A 19,077-nucleotide genomic window follows, 5' to 3' on the forward strand; every position below is an offset into this window, starting at 1 on the left:
TCACACTGGAGCACACAAGTCATCACTACATCAAGTCATTTCCCAGGGCTGTTCCAAACTACAGGTGCCACACGAGCCCAGAAGACACTTTTAGACCAACAGCTCAATCATGACTTCATTCACTGGCTAGAGAGGATCCCTCCAGAGGAGCAAACATTTAACCTTGCTGCAAACATAAATGGCAGCAAGTACTTTTTGTCAGGACTGAACCTATGGCACCAGAGCTATGTAATTCCCATGCCAAGCCACACTGTGCACATTTTATCTGTGCCTCTAGTGTGCAGCTACACCCTTTATGTGGCATCATCAGGTTCAAAGGAGATGGCAATCCAGTCCAATCAACAGCTGATCTCCTCAGTACTTCCATATCTCAGGAAGATGAAAGCTGGCTTTACACATTTCTACAGAACCAGTGCCTCAAGAGAAAAGTTCAAACACATGCTTTTGAGGTGAGCATTGTAATTTAAACAAAACTCTTGAGAGATGTTAGCTACATGTTAGTATGACAGTAATGACTTTTATATCCAAATCTAGAATTTCAGTTCTTGTAAAGGCAAAAGATTATGTTAATATTTCTCTTTTGCACACACCCCAAGAACACACTTCAGCTGTAAGTGAAAAGGATTTGCTCTTCTATCCATAAGTCAAGAAGTTTAAGATTTTTCAAGAGATAAAGCTCCCTTAAGGAAACAACCTTCAGACTTGGGCCAAACTGTCTCTGTACACTGGTGAAGAGCATTCCAAAGATCACTGATGGTTCACTGCCCACACTTGCTCCCTGTTGTGGCCACAGAAGGAACACACCTACCACCTTCTCTGCAGAACTGCATGAACGTCAAACACTCTTTCGTGGCTGTTCCAGTAAGTGTAAAGTTGTTAATTTACTAGGGCACTGCAGGAAAACAGGACAAAAAATTCAGATTATTTTAAGTGAGTGAGAACTACAGTGAATCATCTGGAAACAAAGTTTTCAAGTCTTCTGGCATTTATTTAGGAAAAAAAATAAGATATGATAAATAAAGAAAATTAGCATTAGCTTTTTAATATATAAGCCTTTACATTTCAATGGTTTAGATGGATGTTAGTTTAGCCAACTGGTTAAGCTTTAACAGGGAACAGGTGACACTGAGTAACTATCAACATAGCTGACTGAGCCAAAGGTGCCTTTTAGATGCAAATTTCCTTATTTCAAGAGGTAGCTTTTCTCTCAGAGTAAGGACAGCAATGCACTTTGATGATTTATTAAAAGTAATTTGACTTTTGATTATACTTCAAAAAATTGAAGATCACAATTTCTATCCTACTGCGCTCCAAAAAGTTAAAGGAAATCATCACAATTCAACAAAATGTGAATTAAGTGCACTAATTAAATCCAGAAACACTGATGTGGCCTGTACCCTTTTCCATGGTAATTCAGTTGTCTGAAAACACCTCAAGAACAATCAAAAACCCCAAGGTATGATGTAACAAAGCATCCTGGGTCTCCCTCTACTGTTCCAAGTCACAGTGTGTAGCAGCAGGGCACAGCTGCATAACCACTGGTAAAAACCTTCGTGTACTTTTGCTCTCACTCAAAGCACATCATTTTCTTCACTGTTTTTTTTTGAGGCAATACCTCAATTATTATCTGTACTGTGCCATTATTGCTGTGTACCTTCACTCAGCTGCCTTTGATTCAATAACTTTTATAAATGTTTTTATTACTTGCAGTACTACATAGTTGTGCCTCTGAAATTTTAAGATGTTTAACTTCCAAAGCTCCTGAAGCATGAAGAGCTAAGGATGGAAACGAAAGAGATTTATCTATTTATTCATTTGTCTTCATGCAGAAGCTGCTCCAACCTGAAGCAAAACTATAAATGGCTTCTTTCTGCAATATAAAGCAAAGAAAGTAGAGATTATAAAGAAATGGTCACCGCATAGTTTAACACCTTCTGTACTGGAACTGCAATCCTGTTGGCAAATGCAATTCTTTCTCTGTCTGCCAGGTGTTGCAAGTTCTATACTTGATTTTCACTAGAATAGAAACAACAGGACTGATGTACACAAGGCCAATATTGGCTACTAGTATATTAGCATATTCTTTATCCAGAAAACCATGTGAGCTGCTATACAAAGCTAAAATCACAAAAATCTTCCAAACATTTTTTGAAAAACACTAGCAGGAAGTTTTCACATAGAACAGAAGCGACAGTGCCAATGTTAGAAATCCATCTTTTTAACAGGAGCTCTATTTAATGCCCCAACCCACAAATGAGTTTGGTACTAAGGTGGCTCTGAACAGTGTACAGTGACCCACCCTTACTCCATGCCAAGTGACATCATCTACAGAAGGACAGCCACTGCTCCGTGTGACTCGTGGTGCTTTAGTGCCACACACATGCACCTGAATTGTACATTCTGCAAAAACACCAAAGAGGAAAATTAGAGGTGAAGAAACACAAGGAATTTGCAATTCATTCCATATTAAAGTACTCTTTGTATCCAGCTAATGATTTGAGTGACTCCAGGTTTAACTTATTTGTGTTAGGAAGCACATGGAATATAAGTGAACAGCTTTGGTATCATTGAGCATATGACAGTAAATACATATTGGTTTTCCTTCCTGTTTATGTGAGCTTACTTTAAAAGACTTGAAAATTAGCAGATAAAGCAGAAAACCCAAAAAGCTATTACACTAAACATGTGATCCATTATCTTTCTCTAGAGATTAGTAATCTTTACAACAGACCAGAGATACAGGAATTCAGAAAGCAGTACAGTTTGTTCTACCTTGGCTAATGCTCTGAATTACCTGACATTGCATTCCAAGAACTACAGCTACTTTAACATTACATTTCATATTAATCTTTATCTTGCAGGTCAAACTATCATATCATCTAAATGAGTGTCAGTTTAGGAGCCACATGCTAATGAAAAACATTAAGTGAGGTATGGCAACAGCTCATGTAAACTGTCATGAAACACTGGAGCAGAAGAAAAATTTGAGAAAAATAAAATACATAAAACTAAACTACTAAAACATCATATTTGTCAGCACAAATCTAAAAAGCAGCAAATAGAGATTTAGTTTATACAGTGGAAACCAAATTTAAAAATAATTGAAGGCATCTTTTCAAAAATAAAGATAGCATTCATTCAGTAAATACAAGGTATTCAGAGACAAGTGAGAATCAAAATATTAACATACTTCTCTCAACAGGAACTTTAGGACATCACAATATATAAACAATATATTATGAACTTCAGCTGCCAACAGAAAAACCATGCAGAAAACTGAACAGTCTGATCAGAGTGAGAAAAAAAAATAGTAAATGGTGGGTATGGATGGAAAGTTTCACAAAATGAGCAAGTGCAACAACTTGATTTGATGAAGCTGAAATTAAAAACATCCAAAATGTCCGCTAAAATGGCATTCTTCATTAAAAATGCAAATACAGAAGAAGGAAGAGGGAAGCTAATAAGAATTAAGAACTGTGCAATCATAGTACATAGTTTTTTAGTCCCTCATACATTATGATGTTACCTGTCACTTCTTTCTTTTTATGGCAAACAAGTAAGTTTTACTTTACCAGCTCTGAAGGAAGTAAAGATTCCAACCCCAAATGGGAAGCAGCTGCCAAGTCCCTTTACCTATGCTTATCCCTTTAACTAGGGAAACACAGTGTTTAAAAAACAAGCACTCACACTTCATATCCAGGGAAGTTTAAAGGATAAAGTTCTGATCCTGGAAGCTGTTCTATGCAGTTCCCCTCTCCAGGCAGCTCTGAAGTGACAAACTGTTTAGTGGCCATGTCAGCTTTCCCTGGAGCATGCAAACATGGAGAAGGAAGCTGTCCATCAGCAGCATTCTCCACTGCTTAGCACTGCAAAGCCACTGACACTGTACTGCTGGACAGAACAGTGGTGTCGTGCAAAGCTTTTCCTTTCCAAACAGAGCCCAGCTTCTTAAGACTTTGAGTATAGAAAAAATGAAAGCCCCTTAAAAATGTCTTGACTCACATTCACCTTTCAAGAATGAAAATTTCACTCTTGCAGCCAACATCAGTATTTTAGAAAGATGTGGGGAAACTTTACCTTAATAGGTCAAACTCTATTCTTTCAAATTCTCAATAGCTTATCTTTTATAAATCAAAATACAGTTTAGCAGGGACTGAAGCTGTTCTAATGTAGAAGTTATCTAGGCTTTTCCACATTACACTGGCTTTCCAGCTCCATGACAGAAATTTGCCACCATGCTCCACATTAATAAGAGTACTCATGATACTTCAAGAGTAGCTCTAGCCCATTATTTTAAAAATTAAGTAGTGACTTAGCTCAGGAACTGGATGTCCAGAGCAGAACTACTGGCAGAAAGCTTGCCACTGATCTTTGGGATTAGTCCTGCTTGACAAGCATTGATGCAATAAGGGGTTTGAGCTTATGAAAGTCTCACACCTGAGAAGTCAGAGCTCTGCCTCCTGGGGCTCCTCTGCTGGACACAGGAAGGCCAGGAACAGCCCAACTGCAAAGTCTGTATTCCCCAGAGGTCCTCTGGAATTAGCAATCCATGCAGTTACAGAGCTAATAAAGTCACCTTCCTCCATCTTATCTCAATTTTATGCTCTTTTACAATCTAGAGTAGGAAAAGAAAATAAAAACAAGTCTAAGTTCAAGAAAATACACTACTTTAAACAAGCTGATCTGACATTCTCAGCAAAAAAAAGCACAATCATATCTACACTGGCATATTACCAAAGAACCCACACTAATCCTAGTATTTATTTTCATTGCTTGTTGAGTAATTCCACCTTACTTAGCATTTCAGAAATTTTTCTAACCAAATATAACCACAGGTCAAATTATATTACCTGCTCTTCACCTGCCATCATGCAATTTGCTGGATGAAGTTTTGCTGAAAGACTGACTTCTTTTCAGACATATTAAGCATACAGTGTGAAAACAATTGAAATGAAATCTGCTGGCAGAACACAAATGTAATGTATTTGAGAACTATTCCTTTTCTCCAAATTGACCCATAAAAGTAGCTTATGGATGAAGCCATGGTTAGTCCTTGTTAATCCAAGAAAACTTCTAATATTCCTCTAATACTAATTTCTCTGAATTCTCTTAATTCAACAGAACTGACAAAAGCTTGCATAATTTCTATTTTTCATCATCTTCAACATAAAATTAATGAACTGCAGCTCCACTAGATCTCACTACTTCTGTTCCTAGGCATGAGTCAAATGAATATGCTCTGAAAATGATAAACATTCATGACAAGAAGTATTTTACTTATCACTTTGGAAAATAATCAAAGACTTTCCTATATTTCTTGAAGAAAATCTAGTCTGATAGGAAAGAAACTGTATGAGTTTAACAGAAAAGCAAATTTCAGGAGTTTCTCTTTAAGAATACATTCTGCCCACACTCCTTAACTTCTGACCTATATCAATTCAGGTATGAGGACCTTACAAGTTTGTACAACCAGCTCAGTTCCAAGCAATGCTCAATGTATTTGTTCTCCCCATATTTTTAAGGTGTGGGGAATAGATTATCATCTGGTTTTTTTTTTGTTTTTTTTTTTAATGGGAACTGAGGCAATGAAAAGTTTATTTGCTTGCACAGTACATGGAACCACATGTAGAACTCAGTGAGTGAATGTCACACACTCCTAACTTAAACATTGCACTGCCATTCCCCAGTGCATAATCCTTCACCTTTTTGATAAGATACACAACTACCCTTTTCACCTCAGCTTTTCACCCTACCTCTTGAGATTTTAACAGTCATCATCCCTGATTATATGATTTCTATATCTACAATTCTCTCTTCCTGCAATATGAGATTTACTGTCCTCCTCTGCTTTTGTTCCTTACTTGAACTCTCAGGTGCTGGTTTACAAGCACAAAATAATCAAATGATTCAAAGTCAGGATTATCACAGGGCATCTGATAGAACTATTTTTTTTTTTTGTTTAGTTCCTGAGCCTCATACACTATTTGAAGGAAGTTCTCTCTTATCTTATATTGTTCAGAACTCACCCACACAATCACCTTCCTCCACTTCAGTTTTCAAAATGTTAAGAATTACTTTAAGTCCTGAGGCAGTGCCCTATATTCTGTATTCTAGTGTGACTTTAGGACTCTGGGAGAAAAAAGATGAGTGTTTTGCCACATAACAGACATTTTTTCTTTAAGTTAACAGGCCCATTAACTTCTTTAACTTACATAACCTTCACTGAATTAGCCATCTAATAAACAAGAATAAATTGCACCTAAAACTGAGTTACATTAATGGACTTTCACTCAAGCATGAGTTCAGTGCAGGTGAGGGGTAAAGTATTTAGGGAGAAGAGAACAGTGAAGGAGAGTGGCTTCTAACTCCATCCTTCACCTACTCATCTATTACTTTGAGGTTTTTGGTCACATAAGGAAGAAACTCAATTTCTGCTTAGGCAGCCCAATGTTACACTGGTGTAAATGCCACAATGAGAATGCAGCCTTAAAACCCAAGGTGAACATTTCAGCATCCTCTGTTCAAGAAAGCTGACCTCTAATGAGAACTGAACAATCTAAAGGCATACATGATTTAGATTGCCATTGTGTTCCTTTACTAAAGAACAACAGCAGGCTTATGTGAAAGCTGATGAGACAAAAGAAACCAGGATAAGCTTTTACGACTTCCATGGTGATTTTAACTCATTTAGTCAGAAAACCACAACACAGTAGCCCTTGTGAAACCAGAAAATCTCTTACTAATGATATGCAGGGACCCTACCTTTCCAGTACTTCAAAATAAGCTTAATTTCAACCTACTGGCTTTCAAAGGATAAAAAAAAACCAGAAGAGATGAAGTAGAACAGGTAAGTTAGTCATTACCTTGCCAACATTTGCAAGATTAGACAGTAAATAATAATCACAAAAAACTCCATAGAGTGTTTTCAAAAATTGTTCAAGTGTGCTCAAGGAGGACAATTTAATTAAAACAGAAATATTTCCTTTTCTGACCTATTTTCTCATTCTGAGATTCCTGTGGGATGAACTATCCAACAGTGATTTTGTGCTGGATCTCTACATGCAGTGGGCACCATGAAGAATCCTGAGGTCTGTGGAAGATGACCAAGAAAAGATATCACATACACATACTTTTACATCTAGCATAACCAGCTATTTCTTCCCCTCCAAGAAATCCATGTGTTGAAAAATACCAGCCAATGTACTCCTGGAGTTTGCTGATAATACCAATTTTAATTATACCAACAGATTTGAATGGTAATTCTTAATGCTCTGTATCTGGGCTTCACCCAAAACATATTTCACAGAAGATTTAAGCATCCAAATATATTTTAACAATCTTGATTTCCATAGCCACTCTTCCAAAGTGAAAGAGGCTAAAGTTGATTTTGCTAATAGAAATGCAAACAAAAGCACTACAGGAGACTAGTATTCTCTAGTTCATAAGAGCTTTAATGTTTGTTATTTAAACAATACACATTACATTTATGTCAACAACTTCTGACTATGAATTGAGTATTAAACCAAGAAAAAACTGGTTTGCAGGCTCTGATGCTTTGATTGAAGGCTGGAAAGATTTTGAGTATAATTTTCAGCCAGACAGCCAAGGACACCAAGAGTTGCAAAAAAGATCCATTTCAATTGTAAATGTTACTTTCAAACAATTCTTATTTCACTCCTGGCAAATCACTTTCTACTGATATTTGCTATGCTAAATGAAGTAGACAGGAATTTTCTAAAAAACATAATTTCCAGGAAACAAACTGACTAAAGTATTTTATTTCCCCCTAACCTTATTTAAGAGAACAAAGCTGGCATGCTCACAATGCATCTGTGGAAGATTTATGCCTGTGTATCTATCAGCTTTCCCACTACCAGCTTTTTCATCAGCTAATTTCAAACACACTTAACAGTGAGATGAGAATCACAAATATTTCAGGATTGGGTAACTGTACCATGCCCTCTTTTGTCTCTTAAATTAGAAATGAGGGAATAGCAATCAAAAGCTAGAGATTATGGCACAATGACACAAACCAGCTGCTTACACAGATTGTCACTGATACAGGAATTGAGAAAGGAGAAGCCTTCACACTGACCCACAAAAGCCTCTATCACGAATGGCCCATGATGGGAAGGTCACTGAAATCAGATTAATTTGTCACTGACTTCAGCAAGCTTTGGGTCAGACCTGCTGCCTCCAGAGAGTTACTTTTTGTCCTACTCATCTGAAAACAAGAAGTGGTGTTCCAGGGATAAGAGTCCCTACAAAGCACATTCAATGTTTATCAGTTAGATTATCTGGCAACACTCATTATCAATATACTGCCAGTAACAGTGCCAAAACATGGCACTGAGAATTGCTGTGTATCTATAGACTGCCTGACCAAGAGGTGAGGGATCAGCTCCTGTATACATGAAGAGCTTTTTATATCTGCTCTGTCACAGAGCTGAAGGAATCAGCTGGCAACATCAGTCATCATGCACAGCAACTATATAAACAGATGGAGACAGAAAGTCTTTAAAGCTAACAAACTTAAGCACAACCACTTTTTGTGGCAATTAGAAATATTTATTCATGAAGTAGTTATCATAATTTATTCAATATTTTGATTTCTGCAGCAGAATTATTAAGAAGTTAGAAGCTCAGAAAACTGCTTTGTACCACTTATTGAGGATTTTCCCAAGTACATTTCACTTACAAATTAGGAATCCATGTCAAACTCACATCCTAAATAATGGGCTACTAGATCTGTTACCAGAGCTTCTGGAAATGTAAAGAAAAACAAAGTCTTATGTTTGATTAAATAATAAATTTAAATATTCTTTTGCTCAGCTACAGATTATTTTTGTAGCAATGCCTCAAGTAAAAAGTCAAGACTCACACTAGCCTAGTCCCTACTAGGCTAAACCTAGAACTTCCTAATTCACTTGCACAATTTTGAGTTTCACTCCCTACTTTTACACTGCTATAGACAAGCAAAAAACATTACTATTCACATACTAAGAAAACTATAGCAGCTTATTACTTGAACTTAGCAGTCAGGAAAAACTTCAATTTTAATGCAAAGGAATACAAAGTAATTATTAAATAATCAGATCACAGGTACCTAAGAATCTCATTAATAAGACAAAGTATTGAAAGGTTTGAAGCCCTTATCTCAAATGGAAATAATCTGAATACCTCTTCTCCAATTTTGCAACATTGCAGAAAGCACGTCTCAAATTTGCAACATGTGCAAATTAACTTCTGCATCCTGCCTGGAAAACCACCAAATTCAGGTTCTTTTTTCTCAAGGCAAAGGGAGTACATGAAGAAACCTACAAGTCTGCTCTCCAGATCTGCTATGGCTCAACACAGCTGAAGCTATTTATAGGGGAAAGGCTCTAAACCAACAGATCTCAGTACTGGTATCTCATGCTATCAGTAAAAAGGCTTTTAATAAGCTTTGGTAAACAGATGACCAAAATGAAGATTTCTAGTCAAGTGTTCATTTGGTAAAAGTGCTCATATAGGCAGTCCCAAATGAATGGAATCTTCTGCATTCACCTGTGGCAGCATCTCACAGGGACAGCCCTCCAGCAACAGCAAAGGCAGAAAACTGCTCCACACATCCCAGGTCATTCCTGTCACATCTCCTACTGGCTAGGCATAAAAAGGGATGAATATAATCAAGAAATATGGCACTTAGAGTACAACAATTAATTCACAAATTTGGAATTAAAATTAAGATCAGACTACATTAATCTTAGACCCTTTAATCTGTAGTATATTTGTTTCATTTAAAATTTCACCTTTGAAAGCACAAATGCTGTACCAGCATTACCTCCCATTTCTCTGAAGACTGAATGCTGGTACATTCTCCTGCAGATAAAGAAATTGCCATCTCTATTTTCAGCCCATGCCAAAACCACTTAGACATGAAGTTTTTACTTTAAAGCATTGCAAAGGTGGACAATAAAACCCACGAACCTGAGAACATTTCAAGTTAAAGATCTGGAAAATAATTTGATTTCTATTTGGTACTATTTTAGTACATTTTCCCACAATACACAGGCAGGTCCCATGCAGGAGGATTTCTGTGAAGTCCTACACACTTGTTGCTTGTCTTCATGGTCTCCATTTAACACACACACAGGATTTTAGCCAAGAGGTGTGTGAACAGCACCACACTTACCACTCCTGTCAGATTCATACCCTGCCAGTCACCCAGCAACTATTATGCAACTGTCCAGAGATCTGTTGACTCTGCAGAGGCCGAACAGTTTCTGCAGCAGTTTGGGGTAAGAAAATAACCCCAGCTCTCACCTATTTATTTACACTACCAAGGTCTACATAAAGCAGCACAGCATAACATATAAGCCCGAGAAAAAAAAAGAAAAATGGGCTTTTATTTTTGCAGTTTCTGGTGCAATGAGGAAGGGAAACATAAATGCTCATATAGGCAATTCAAAGGCAAACAACTTGCTTTAATTTGTACTTGGAATTTATCTCAAGCAATTCTTTAAGCAAAGGCACTTTGCATAAACTGTCAAGTGCAATAATGTGGTATGGCTCACAACTTAAAATGAAATTTTCTGAAACAAAATTCTGTAATTCTATCTGCAGTTATTTCAAAAGCAATTTGACTTCCCAGAAGACAGTTTACCACAGAAAGGAATTGGTCCTCTGTACAGATCCACCTTCCTCCCGAGTGTGTTGTCTGACAGAGGCTCAAACTCTGCACCAGAGGCAGCCCCAGGGTTACTCTGGCTGTGAGGGGCTCAGGCAGACAAGGGCAGAGTTACCCAGAGCCCTGGCAGGATCCCTCATGTGCAGCTTCTCTGCTCCTTCTCAGCTGGAAACAGGACTGGGATGTGAGCTGGGAACAGCTATTCCAGTGTCTGAGGGAATTCAGCACCAGCACACCCTGGCAATGTTTCAGCCCCAATAGCTAAATAGTACTTTAAATAATAAATTAATTAAAGCAGGAAGTATTTGATACTTGTCTTAGATCCCTTTCCTCAATAAAATTTTAGAATCCAACACAGAAAATTACTCCACTTGTTATGAAACTGCTAATACACACCTTAAAACAGTAGATTGCTTTAGGAAGGCACAATACAGTGTTCAGTACTGTTCTTATCTATAATGAAAATAATCTGTTAAAATTTATATATAAGATATTTTAAAAGCAGCTTACAAGAAATTAAATCAAGTTGTTTGTCTCCCTGAGCTATACTTCACAGATTTTAAATAGAAACTGATACCTGTCATGTACACACAGTTGAAAATGACCTTGCTGCAAAGTCCATAAGTAATACAGACACTTCCTACCACACAGGTATTGAGTTTTCTCTAGTTACCTCTCTCCTCAGAGCTAGTCCTAAGACCAAAACTTCATATGAAATTAATGAAGTTAGTGAAGCTCCTGATTGTGAGGACAAAAATCTTTTAATCTTTATCTTTTCTCCCACCCCAGCAATTTTGTTTTTACTGATGCTACTCAAATGTGAATCTTCTCATGGGACCCCATATGAAATATGAGAGTAAAGAAGATACAGTGCCTCTTTTATTATTGCAATTACCCCTTTCATACCTGCCAGAACTCATTCTGAAGCATGCCATTTTTCATTTTTTTCTGGCAAACTGATTTGATTCAACTGCTCAGTGCCTAGCACATAAGAATTCTGGAAAGGGGGACACAGACAGTGTTGTAACTCCTGCCTCCAGAAAGGACTTGAATCAAACAGAAATTTGGTACACACCTGCTGAGTTTGGTAAACTGCAGACATTATTTCAGTCAAAATCCATGCCAAATAAAACTCCCCAGTTATCTTATCTCCTACCATGTTTAAAGACTAAGAAATCTAACATGCTGATCTAGTTATTCTCAGCATCCAAAACACAGCTTGTTAAATATTTTGCCGAGTTCCAGTCTTGTTCAGCAAGGAGGGTAGGTATGGTACAGCCATTGCTTCAAATACAGTGTGTGACTGAGCCTCTGGAGAGATCCACGTGGCTCCCACATTGTCATGTCCCATGCTCAGCCTCAAATGCATCCACAAAGGTGTGCTGCAAACAGGCTGGCACTGCAAGCAGCTGATAATTGAGTGTGCTCCTAAATCAGAGAGAACACAGCTGAAAGCAGCACAGGAGCAAAGCACATTAACCTCAACTTCTACATGCTTGAGCAAACTGGCTAATCACATTCTTCATTTAACCTCGGTGCTCCTGCAATGATATTCCAACCTACAGAACAAGGTGGAAATAATTACCTGATAAGGACTAATTGCCACAATACCGCCCATCACCTTCTTTCCTATGCATTTACAACATTTAAGAACTGGTACAGAAACTGAACTCTAGCTAATGAGAACACACAGGTGATTGAAATCAAGTAGTAGCTCAAAGCTGACACAACCACTGAGAACACTGCAGTTCTATGAACTAAAAATTAAGACCAAAATAGACCATAAACCACCTATACTATGGACAGAAAACCAAAGCAGTGAGTTTGTTTCTGAAGCCCTGTGTGAACATCTAAAGAACAAACTGGCCTGAGAACCAGCTCCTTTCTTGACTTTTTGTCCCCCATATCACTAACAAGGATCTTTGTTCTCTAGACTACAATTATAAACCATTTTCATTACAGATAAAAACCAGATAAAAGTTAAGGACCTTATTAGTGGTCCTTAAGAGAACTTCTTCAGATTCTCAGGACAGAGAGCAACATGAAATCAAGATAAAAATAGAGCATCAATTGCCTGAAGAGTTTATGTGAGTTAAAGAATCTGTGACTAATCTCTCTGCTGACAAATACACACAAAAGTTAAATTACTTTCCCACAAGCCTTGTAGCACAGCCCACAGCGGTTAGAGAGATTCCCACAGCGATAAAGGAACTTCCTGGTTATTCCAGGCTTAGGGGCATTGGTCTCCCACAAGCCTAAAAGAAAAAAAAAAAATGCCCACTGTGTTTTCCAATTAGCAGCCCAAACTAACAGAAAATCAACAAGCCACTTAAGTCTTCTAAAATAAATTCAGTGCAATAATACAGCACGCTGTCTCTCATGCTCTGAAAGCAGACCTTACTCAATTTAAAGCAATATTTTTAAGAGATGCTGCCTGAGCTACATTTAAAAAATGGACTTGAATGGACCAAAAGCCCGCAAAACGAAAACCAGTCGAGCGGATAAAGTAGATAAATCTCAAGGTCTTTTCCAACCTCAGTGATCTAACGGTTCTGTGAGAGCAGCCATGTTAACACCTTTACTCGAAGCCTCTGTCCCCTCACGGCAGGGCAGTCACTGAACACCCGTGGAAGAGCGGGGTTCTCCCACGGGCGCCTTTCCCCGGGAGCCCGAGCGCTGTGTGTGAGCGCGCCCTCACTCGCGCTAACAGAGGCCTCGTTTGTCACGCGGCTGAGGGCGGCACGTGAAGGCAGCCCGGTCCCGGCTCTCCGCGGGCAGCAGCGCAGCCAGCCGGCGCAGAGCCCCGCGGCCCGGGCGCTTGGCAGCGGCTGCGCTCCCGGCGGGGCGGGCGGCGGGCCCGGCCTCACGGAAAAGGAACGGGAAGGGGAAGGGGCGGCGCGGCGGGCGCGTACTGCGCAGGCGCGGCCCGGCCCCGCCCGCCGCGCCCCCTCCCCTCCACGAATCCCGCCGGGGGCGGCGCGGGGCGCGGGGCGCAGGCGCGCTCGGAAGGCGCGGAGAGCTCCCGCCCCCCGCGGGCGCACCGCCCCCCCTGCAGCCCGCGTTTAAAGGCGGCGGCGGCGGCGCCCGGCCCCCGGCCCCTCCTGTGACAGCGGCTACACCGCTCCGATTCTCGCGTCTGGCGGCCGCCGCCATGTACCGCTACTTGGGGGAGCTGCTGGCGTCCCGCCTGGCCGCCGGCTCGGTGCTGGCGGGCTCGGAGCCGGGCGGGCCGGCGGCGGCGGCCGGAGGGGCAGTGGTGGCGGCGGCGTGGGGCGGCGGCCGGTGTCCGCGGCGGCACTACTGCGAAGCGGCGAAGAAAGAGGACGACCCCAACTTCTTCAAGATGGTGGAGGGGTTCTTCGATCGCGGCGCCAGCATCGTGGAGGACAAGCTGGTGGAGGGGCTGCGCACCCGCGAGGGCTTGGAGGAGCGGCGCCACCGCGTCCGCGGCATCCTCCGCATCATCAAGCCCTGCAACCATGTGCTCAGCGTTACCTTCCCCATCAAGCGCGACAATGGCGAGTGGGAGGTGATCGAGGGCTACCGGGCGCAGCACAGCCAGCACCGCACGCCCTGCAAGGGAGGTGAGAGCCGCCGCCTCGCCGGGCCCGCCGAGGGCCGGGCCGCCCCGCCCCGCCGTGCCCCCGACCAGCCCCCCCTGTCCCGCCGTGCCTGTGCCCGCCCGGCCAGCCGGGGCAGCTCGCTGTGCCAGCCCTGGTATCCGATACCCGAGCAGAGGCAGGCGCAGGGCGGTTCCTCCTCAGCCCTCCGCTGAGGCGCTCCGCTGTCCCGGCCCCGCGGGTGACCCCGGGCCGGGTGTCACGGCCGCCGATCGGGCCTTGGCCGCTCCCACCGCCGGTCTGGCCCTAGGCATGGCGAGGAGATCCCCGCCTGATTTTCACTCAGACCTCCATAGTGTTTGTAGGGAAAGCGGGGAGCTCCATGCTAAAAGTGCCTGCTCGAGTCGAGCCGAGCCGCTGTCACTCAGACGGCTGTGTTGGCAAAAAGCTAGTGCTCGCACAGAAAACATCCCTAGAGGAAAATAACAAGTTTTAATAACAAGCTAACTGTGTTTCCAGTTACCGGCTGGATACATAGTTAGGCAAAACTGATTTTTCTGTAAGTGGCTAGCTCTAGGTAGGGGAGACATGCTGAGGGACCCGGAGGGTGAATCCCACTGGAGCTGAGCAGAGCTGGGCTCTCATGGGATCGGCCGTGATCTCAGAGGAATCAGACTCCCTTTTAGTCTGGGATAGATGGCATTTCCTTGAAAAACAAATACAGATGTCCTTCAGCATAACTTACTCAGGAGCTCTGATCTTTGTGGATATTTGAATATTGGAAACCATGTCAGGTCTGTGACTCAAACCAGAGCTTCTGTAGTCTGTAAACACGTGTATTTTTTTCAGTGTACATTAGCTTTATAGTAAATAATGGTGGCTACAGAAACCACACAATTTCTTATAAATGAAGTCGTCTAACTTCAAGTCTAGATTAGGAAGGATGTTCTTAGGTGAATGTGTTTGTGAGAATCAGTTCAGCTGGTATATATATGACATGAGGATTTCTCTCTGCAGCACAAATAGTGTGTCCTGTTAATGTGATTCCTAACATTCCAAAATCAAATATCTAGTGAGTGTCCTGTAACATGCTAAATTCTTACCCAAAAGAGGCCAACTCAACTTTCGGTTGTTTACTTGAAGCAAGAATTAGCATGAGACTCCAGCCAGCATGGGCGTGGCTGAAGTTTACTCTGTGTGAATCTACTGTTCTATACCATTGCTAGAATTTCTTTTAAAATACTGATGGATATCACACTGCTGTTGTATTTCTGCCTCAGTTAAGTTACTCTTTGCTGCTGCTTACAAAAAGTCCTTTGCTGTACACTCTGTGTTACTCTTAAGATCCTGCTTGCATAACAAAATGCAGTCCAGTGGCAAATGAAGTAATAAAATAATATAGCTTCTGATATTTCACATTAGTACTGCTCATAAGTGAAGGAACTAATGTTTGCCAACAAATAATTATAAAATGCATTGTACATGAACAAACCTCACGAACTGGGTGATTGGACACTGTTCTGATGCCTACATTTCTAAATCCTCCCCAGAATTTCTTGATTTTCAGTGGCATTTGTTATGCCTGTCTGCACTCACACTGAAGCAAACACTGGAGCACTTACAGGCAATTGAAAATGACAGTTCAAGAAAGTAGGAAGTCTCAGTAGTTTGTCCTTTTCTTCTTGTGCTGTTCCCCACCCCCTCTGAATTTAGGGAAGGAATTGCAAATGATATTTCCTTTCCATTCTTAAGGACAGAGATCATTAATGGATTTCACCTTCTACTGCTCTCTAGGAATTTGCTCACTATCAGGTGACAGATCTGAATTGGTAGTAAATTTAAATGGGAGGCATGATAAGCAAAGATCAATTGCTTGAAACCGGATATGAAAAAGGTAAGGGGAAGTAGAACATTTCTACTTTTATGACAAGGGAGTGGTAGAGATATTTCTGCATTTATAGTGCACTTGATCCACCTGAAATGAAACGACAACTTGAGCTTTTGGGGATTTTTGAACTAGAATCCTAGTACAGTCCACAGGAATAAAAGCACAAAGTCCAATGAAACACAACTCCATATAACAGAATGAAGTGGAGAGACTTGCTGAAGTGAGTGTCCCACACACTGTGGACCCCAGAGGCCAATGCAAGTAATCCACACCATCAAGAAACTGCAAGGGACATAAGGCCCCCTTCTAAAAGGGTGAGTTGACAAGTGGAAGGCTTGCAAAGACGTTGGGAGGAACACAGCACATCTTTTCACATGCAGAATTGTGACCATTATCTTTGTGCTTCCTGAAAAGTAAAATTTGGTAAAGCAAGGTTACCCATTCTGCCTTTTTTCTTTGGTCTCTGTGTGTATTTGGTACTAAGAAAGAAATGGTGTTTAGTTACTGTTAGGTGATTGCAAGTAAGTGGGGATGCTTTGTCATGTCTATTGTTCTTTCAAGGAGCATTGTGCTTTAAAAGCTCATCTCTTATATTTCGTGATGTTTACATAAACTGAAGGATAAGAGATGCTGGTTAGAGAATATTAAATACTGTTCTGTATGCAGATCAGACAAATGATCAAAGTACACTTTAGGATTCAAGTAGGAAATGCAGGAGTACAAAAGTTTTTAGGTCTTTTAAAGGCTGTCCTCCTTTAATTGTTCCTAATTTTTTCAGTACATTCATACCAAAATACTTCATTAGCAGTTGTGTCTTCTGTATGCCTTTCTGTTTATAAGGGGATTTACAGATTTAACCATGAACTAATGAAGAATTTATACTGTAAATCAGATTTAAAAATCTTGATTTAAGTGCCCTAAACTTGGAGGCAGCTTAATTACTCAAAGAAGTGTCTAAATAAACATTTTAATTAAATGCATTTTAGCAGCACCTTCTTATTTCTACTAAATGTTTGTAGTTAACTGTATAACATTTAGATGATGTTCCTTCTGTCAGAGGTATCTTCAATTGCTTTGCCTGCTCATTGTCTTCTGGAGTGAAACCTCAATCCCCATTTAGTGGTCCAGCCCAAATGTGAAAACTGCCAGAACCTAAATGCAAGGTTTATTTATAAATCTCACATATGCATGCAAATGATACCTGCTAGTAGAAACCAGCAGTTCCTTGACTAGTAATCATTCCATACCTGTTCTATGCTGGCTTCTCTTTTGCCTGCAAAGTAGAAATATCTCAGTAAAGTAAATGCCATGCCATGAGAGGACTGCTTTGAAAATACAGCTCCTGAGTGGGTGGATTACTGTAGCCTACACAGCTGCATGAGGGCAAATCCAAGATCAGTCTTACATTTTTTGTATAGGCAAACTTCTACACCTTGGTGAGAAACCTGACTGTTGTATTTCTATTCAAGAAGTACAATGCTCTTAATACCCTAATTCTAACAATCAAAAGCATTGTTAATAAAAATGGGAAGTTATTGAAAGGCTTTTCCTACTTTACTCTCTCCCCTCAAAGCACATGTAAGAGCACAAGTTAGCTTGGTTGTGTTGGATGTAGCTGTCACTACATAGCAGTGCAAGTGATTCTTCATCAGGTGAAGAACAGTGCTTTTCTGGAAAAGAAGCATGAGGTACTGAAACATGCTGTCTTCTCAGTTTACAACTTCTGGTGGTTTTCCACCTTATTGAGAGAACCCAGAAATAACACTTGTTGAATCTTGTGCTGCTTACCTATTTAATTGTAGAAGTTAATCTTTAATTCTGCTTTGGGGGTTGCAAACTTTTGCAAGTTGAGAGAAGGTGGTGATTCTTTTCCTTAGCAGTGCTTCTCTGCTGTACTTTAGCAATCTTTACAGAACCATCATGAATATCCCCATTAAAGTGCTAGGTCTTGTAGTATGTCCAGCATGCAAATCCAGTTTTTAAGGACTCCATTTTCTGCAATGAAACTGTTTGCTACAAAGGAAAGATCAGTTAGATGCCTCCTTAGCCCACTGAGAATATGGAATAATTCTTGTGTTGGAACTCATGTTGCTTGTGCTCCAAATGTATTTATACAACTGGACTGATGCTGCCTGGTAGGTGGAGTAATGCTGTGGGTCACATCACTCTTTCCTTTGCTGGTGTGGTGACTTGCATGCCAGTGGCCAGTACTAACAGGAAACCACAGCTGCTCTCTTCACTGCACTGACAGCTGCCTAAAGAAGTAAAACAAACCAAGTAGGGTACAGGAAATGAGATGTCTGAATACAGATGACTGTTGGAAAGTACTCTGGCAGTCCCTACTTAAAATAATAAATTCTTCTAAATAATTTCAGCAGGTTCTGTGAAAGGTGTAGAACTGGATAAGCTACTTTTTATGTGGTTGCTGATGGCTATTTATCATTAATTGGTCCATTTCAGAAAACAAAATGAACTTACTGAATTTTTACCTGCTTAGTAGTATGGAAGTGATTCTGTTTTTGTTAGGCAGCATTTATAATGGGAATTATGCTGTGAAGTAGTTTCAAAGCTTTTTCAAGCCTTTCCATGTTAACCAGCTGTCCAACAGGTCTGTTATAAATGAAACCAAATGAATCAGAGCCAGAAACAGCCTAACTTGTTTGTGCTCACCCAAATTGCTCTAACCAAGTCCCAGCTGCTTCCTCAGTTCAGAAAGGCTTTAAAACCATCCTTAGCTCTGGACTAGATTTAGTAGAACTTTCATTTACAGAGGAATTTTAAAGTTTTGTCAAACATTACTTCTGAGTTCACTCTTTTATGTGAAGACAAATGAGTCTTACTTTATTTGTTCAGTTGACTTGGAGGTGAATGAATTTGATTTCCTGTGTGAATGAATTTGATTTCCAGCTGCCTTGGCTGGTTAGTGGAAGGAGGAGCTATTCTGCGCTACAAAACTTTCC

The 19,077-nt window shown here is 40.6% G+C and overlaps 2 protein-coding genes across 13 annotated transcripts in view; one reads left to right on the forward strand and one right to left on the reverse strand.

Annotated features, from left to right (window-relative positions):
* Nucleotides 1–19,077, reverse strand: part of SHLD2 (shieldin complex subunit 2) — a 67,427-nt gene that overhangs the window by 15,836 nt on the left and 32,514 nt on the right. For 2 of the 12 annotated variants that reach the window (XM_059477559.1, XM_059477563.1), the window contains exons 1-4: nucleotides 13,204–13,493; nucleotides 6,993–7,090; nucleotides 2,300–2,400; nucleotides 809–892 (exon numbers count right to left, since the gene is read on the reverse strand). The exons of 1 other annotated variant lie outside the window; for it this stretch is intronic. The gene's annotated coding sequence lies outside the window, so the exon portion shown is untranslated. Of the gene's footprint in view, nucleotides 1–808; nucleotides 893–2,299; nucleotides 2,401–3,687; nucleotides 3,767–4,437; nucleotides 4,583–6,992; nucleotides 7,091–9,180; nucleotides 9,319–12,254; nucleotides 12,274–13,203; nucleotides 13,494–19,077 lie in introns of those variants that run through there. 9 more of the 12 variants (XM_059477562.1, XM_059477560.1, XM_059477561.1 and 6 more) reach the window with 8 other exon arrangements.
* GLUD1 (glutamate dehydrogenase 1) overlaps nucleotides 13,757–19,077 on the forward strand; it is a 28,886-nt gene continuing 23,565 nt past the window's right edge. Inside the window, exon 1 of the mRNA XM_059476684.1 lies at nucleotides 13,757–14,253. Within this exon, the coding sequence (XP_059332667.1) occupies nucleotides 13,821–14,253 (433 nt within the window). The 5' untranslated portion in view covers nucleotides 13,757–13,820. The remainder of the gene's footprint in view (nucleotides 14,254–19,077) is intronic.

This window comes from Ammospiza nelsoni, chromosome 8 (genome assembly GCF_027579445.1).
Source record: "Ammospiza nelsoni isolate bAmmNel1 chromosome 8, bAmmNel1.pri, whole genome shotgun sequence".
In the NCBI taxonomy this organism is placed as follows: domain Eukaryota; kingdom Metazoa; phylum Chordata; class Aves; order Passeriformes; family Passerellidae; genus Ammospiza; species Ammospiza nelsoni.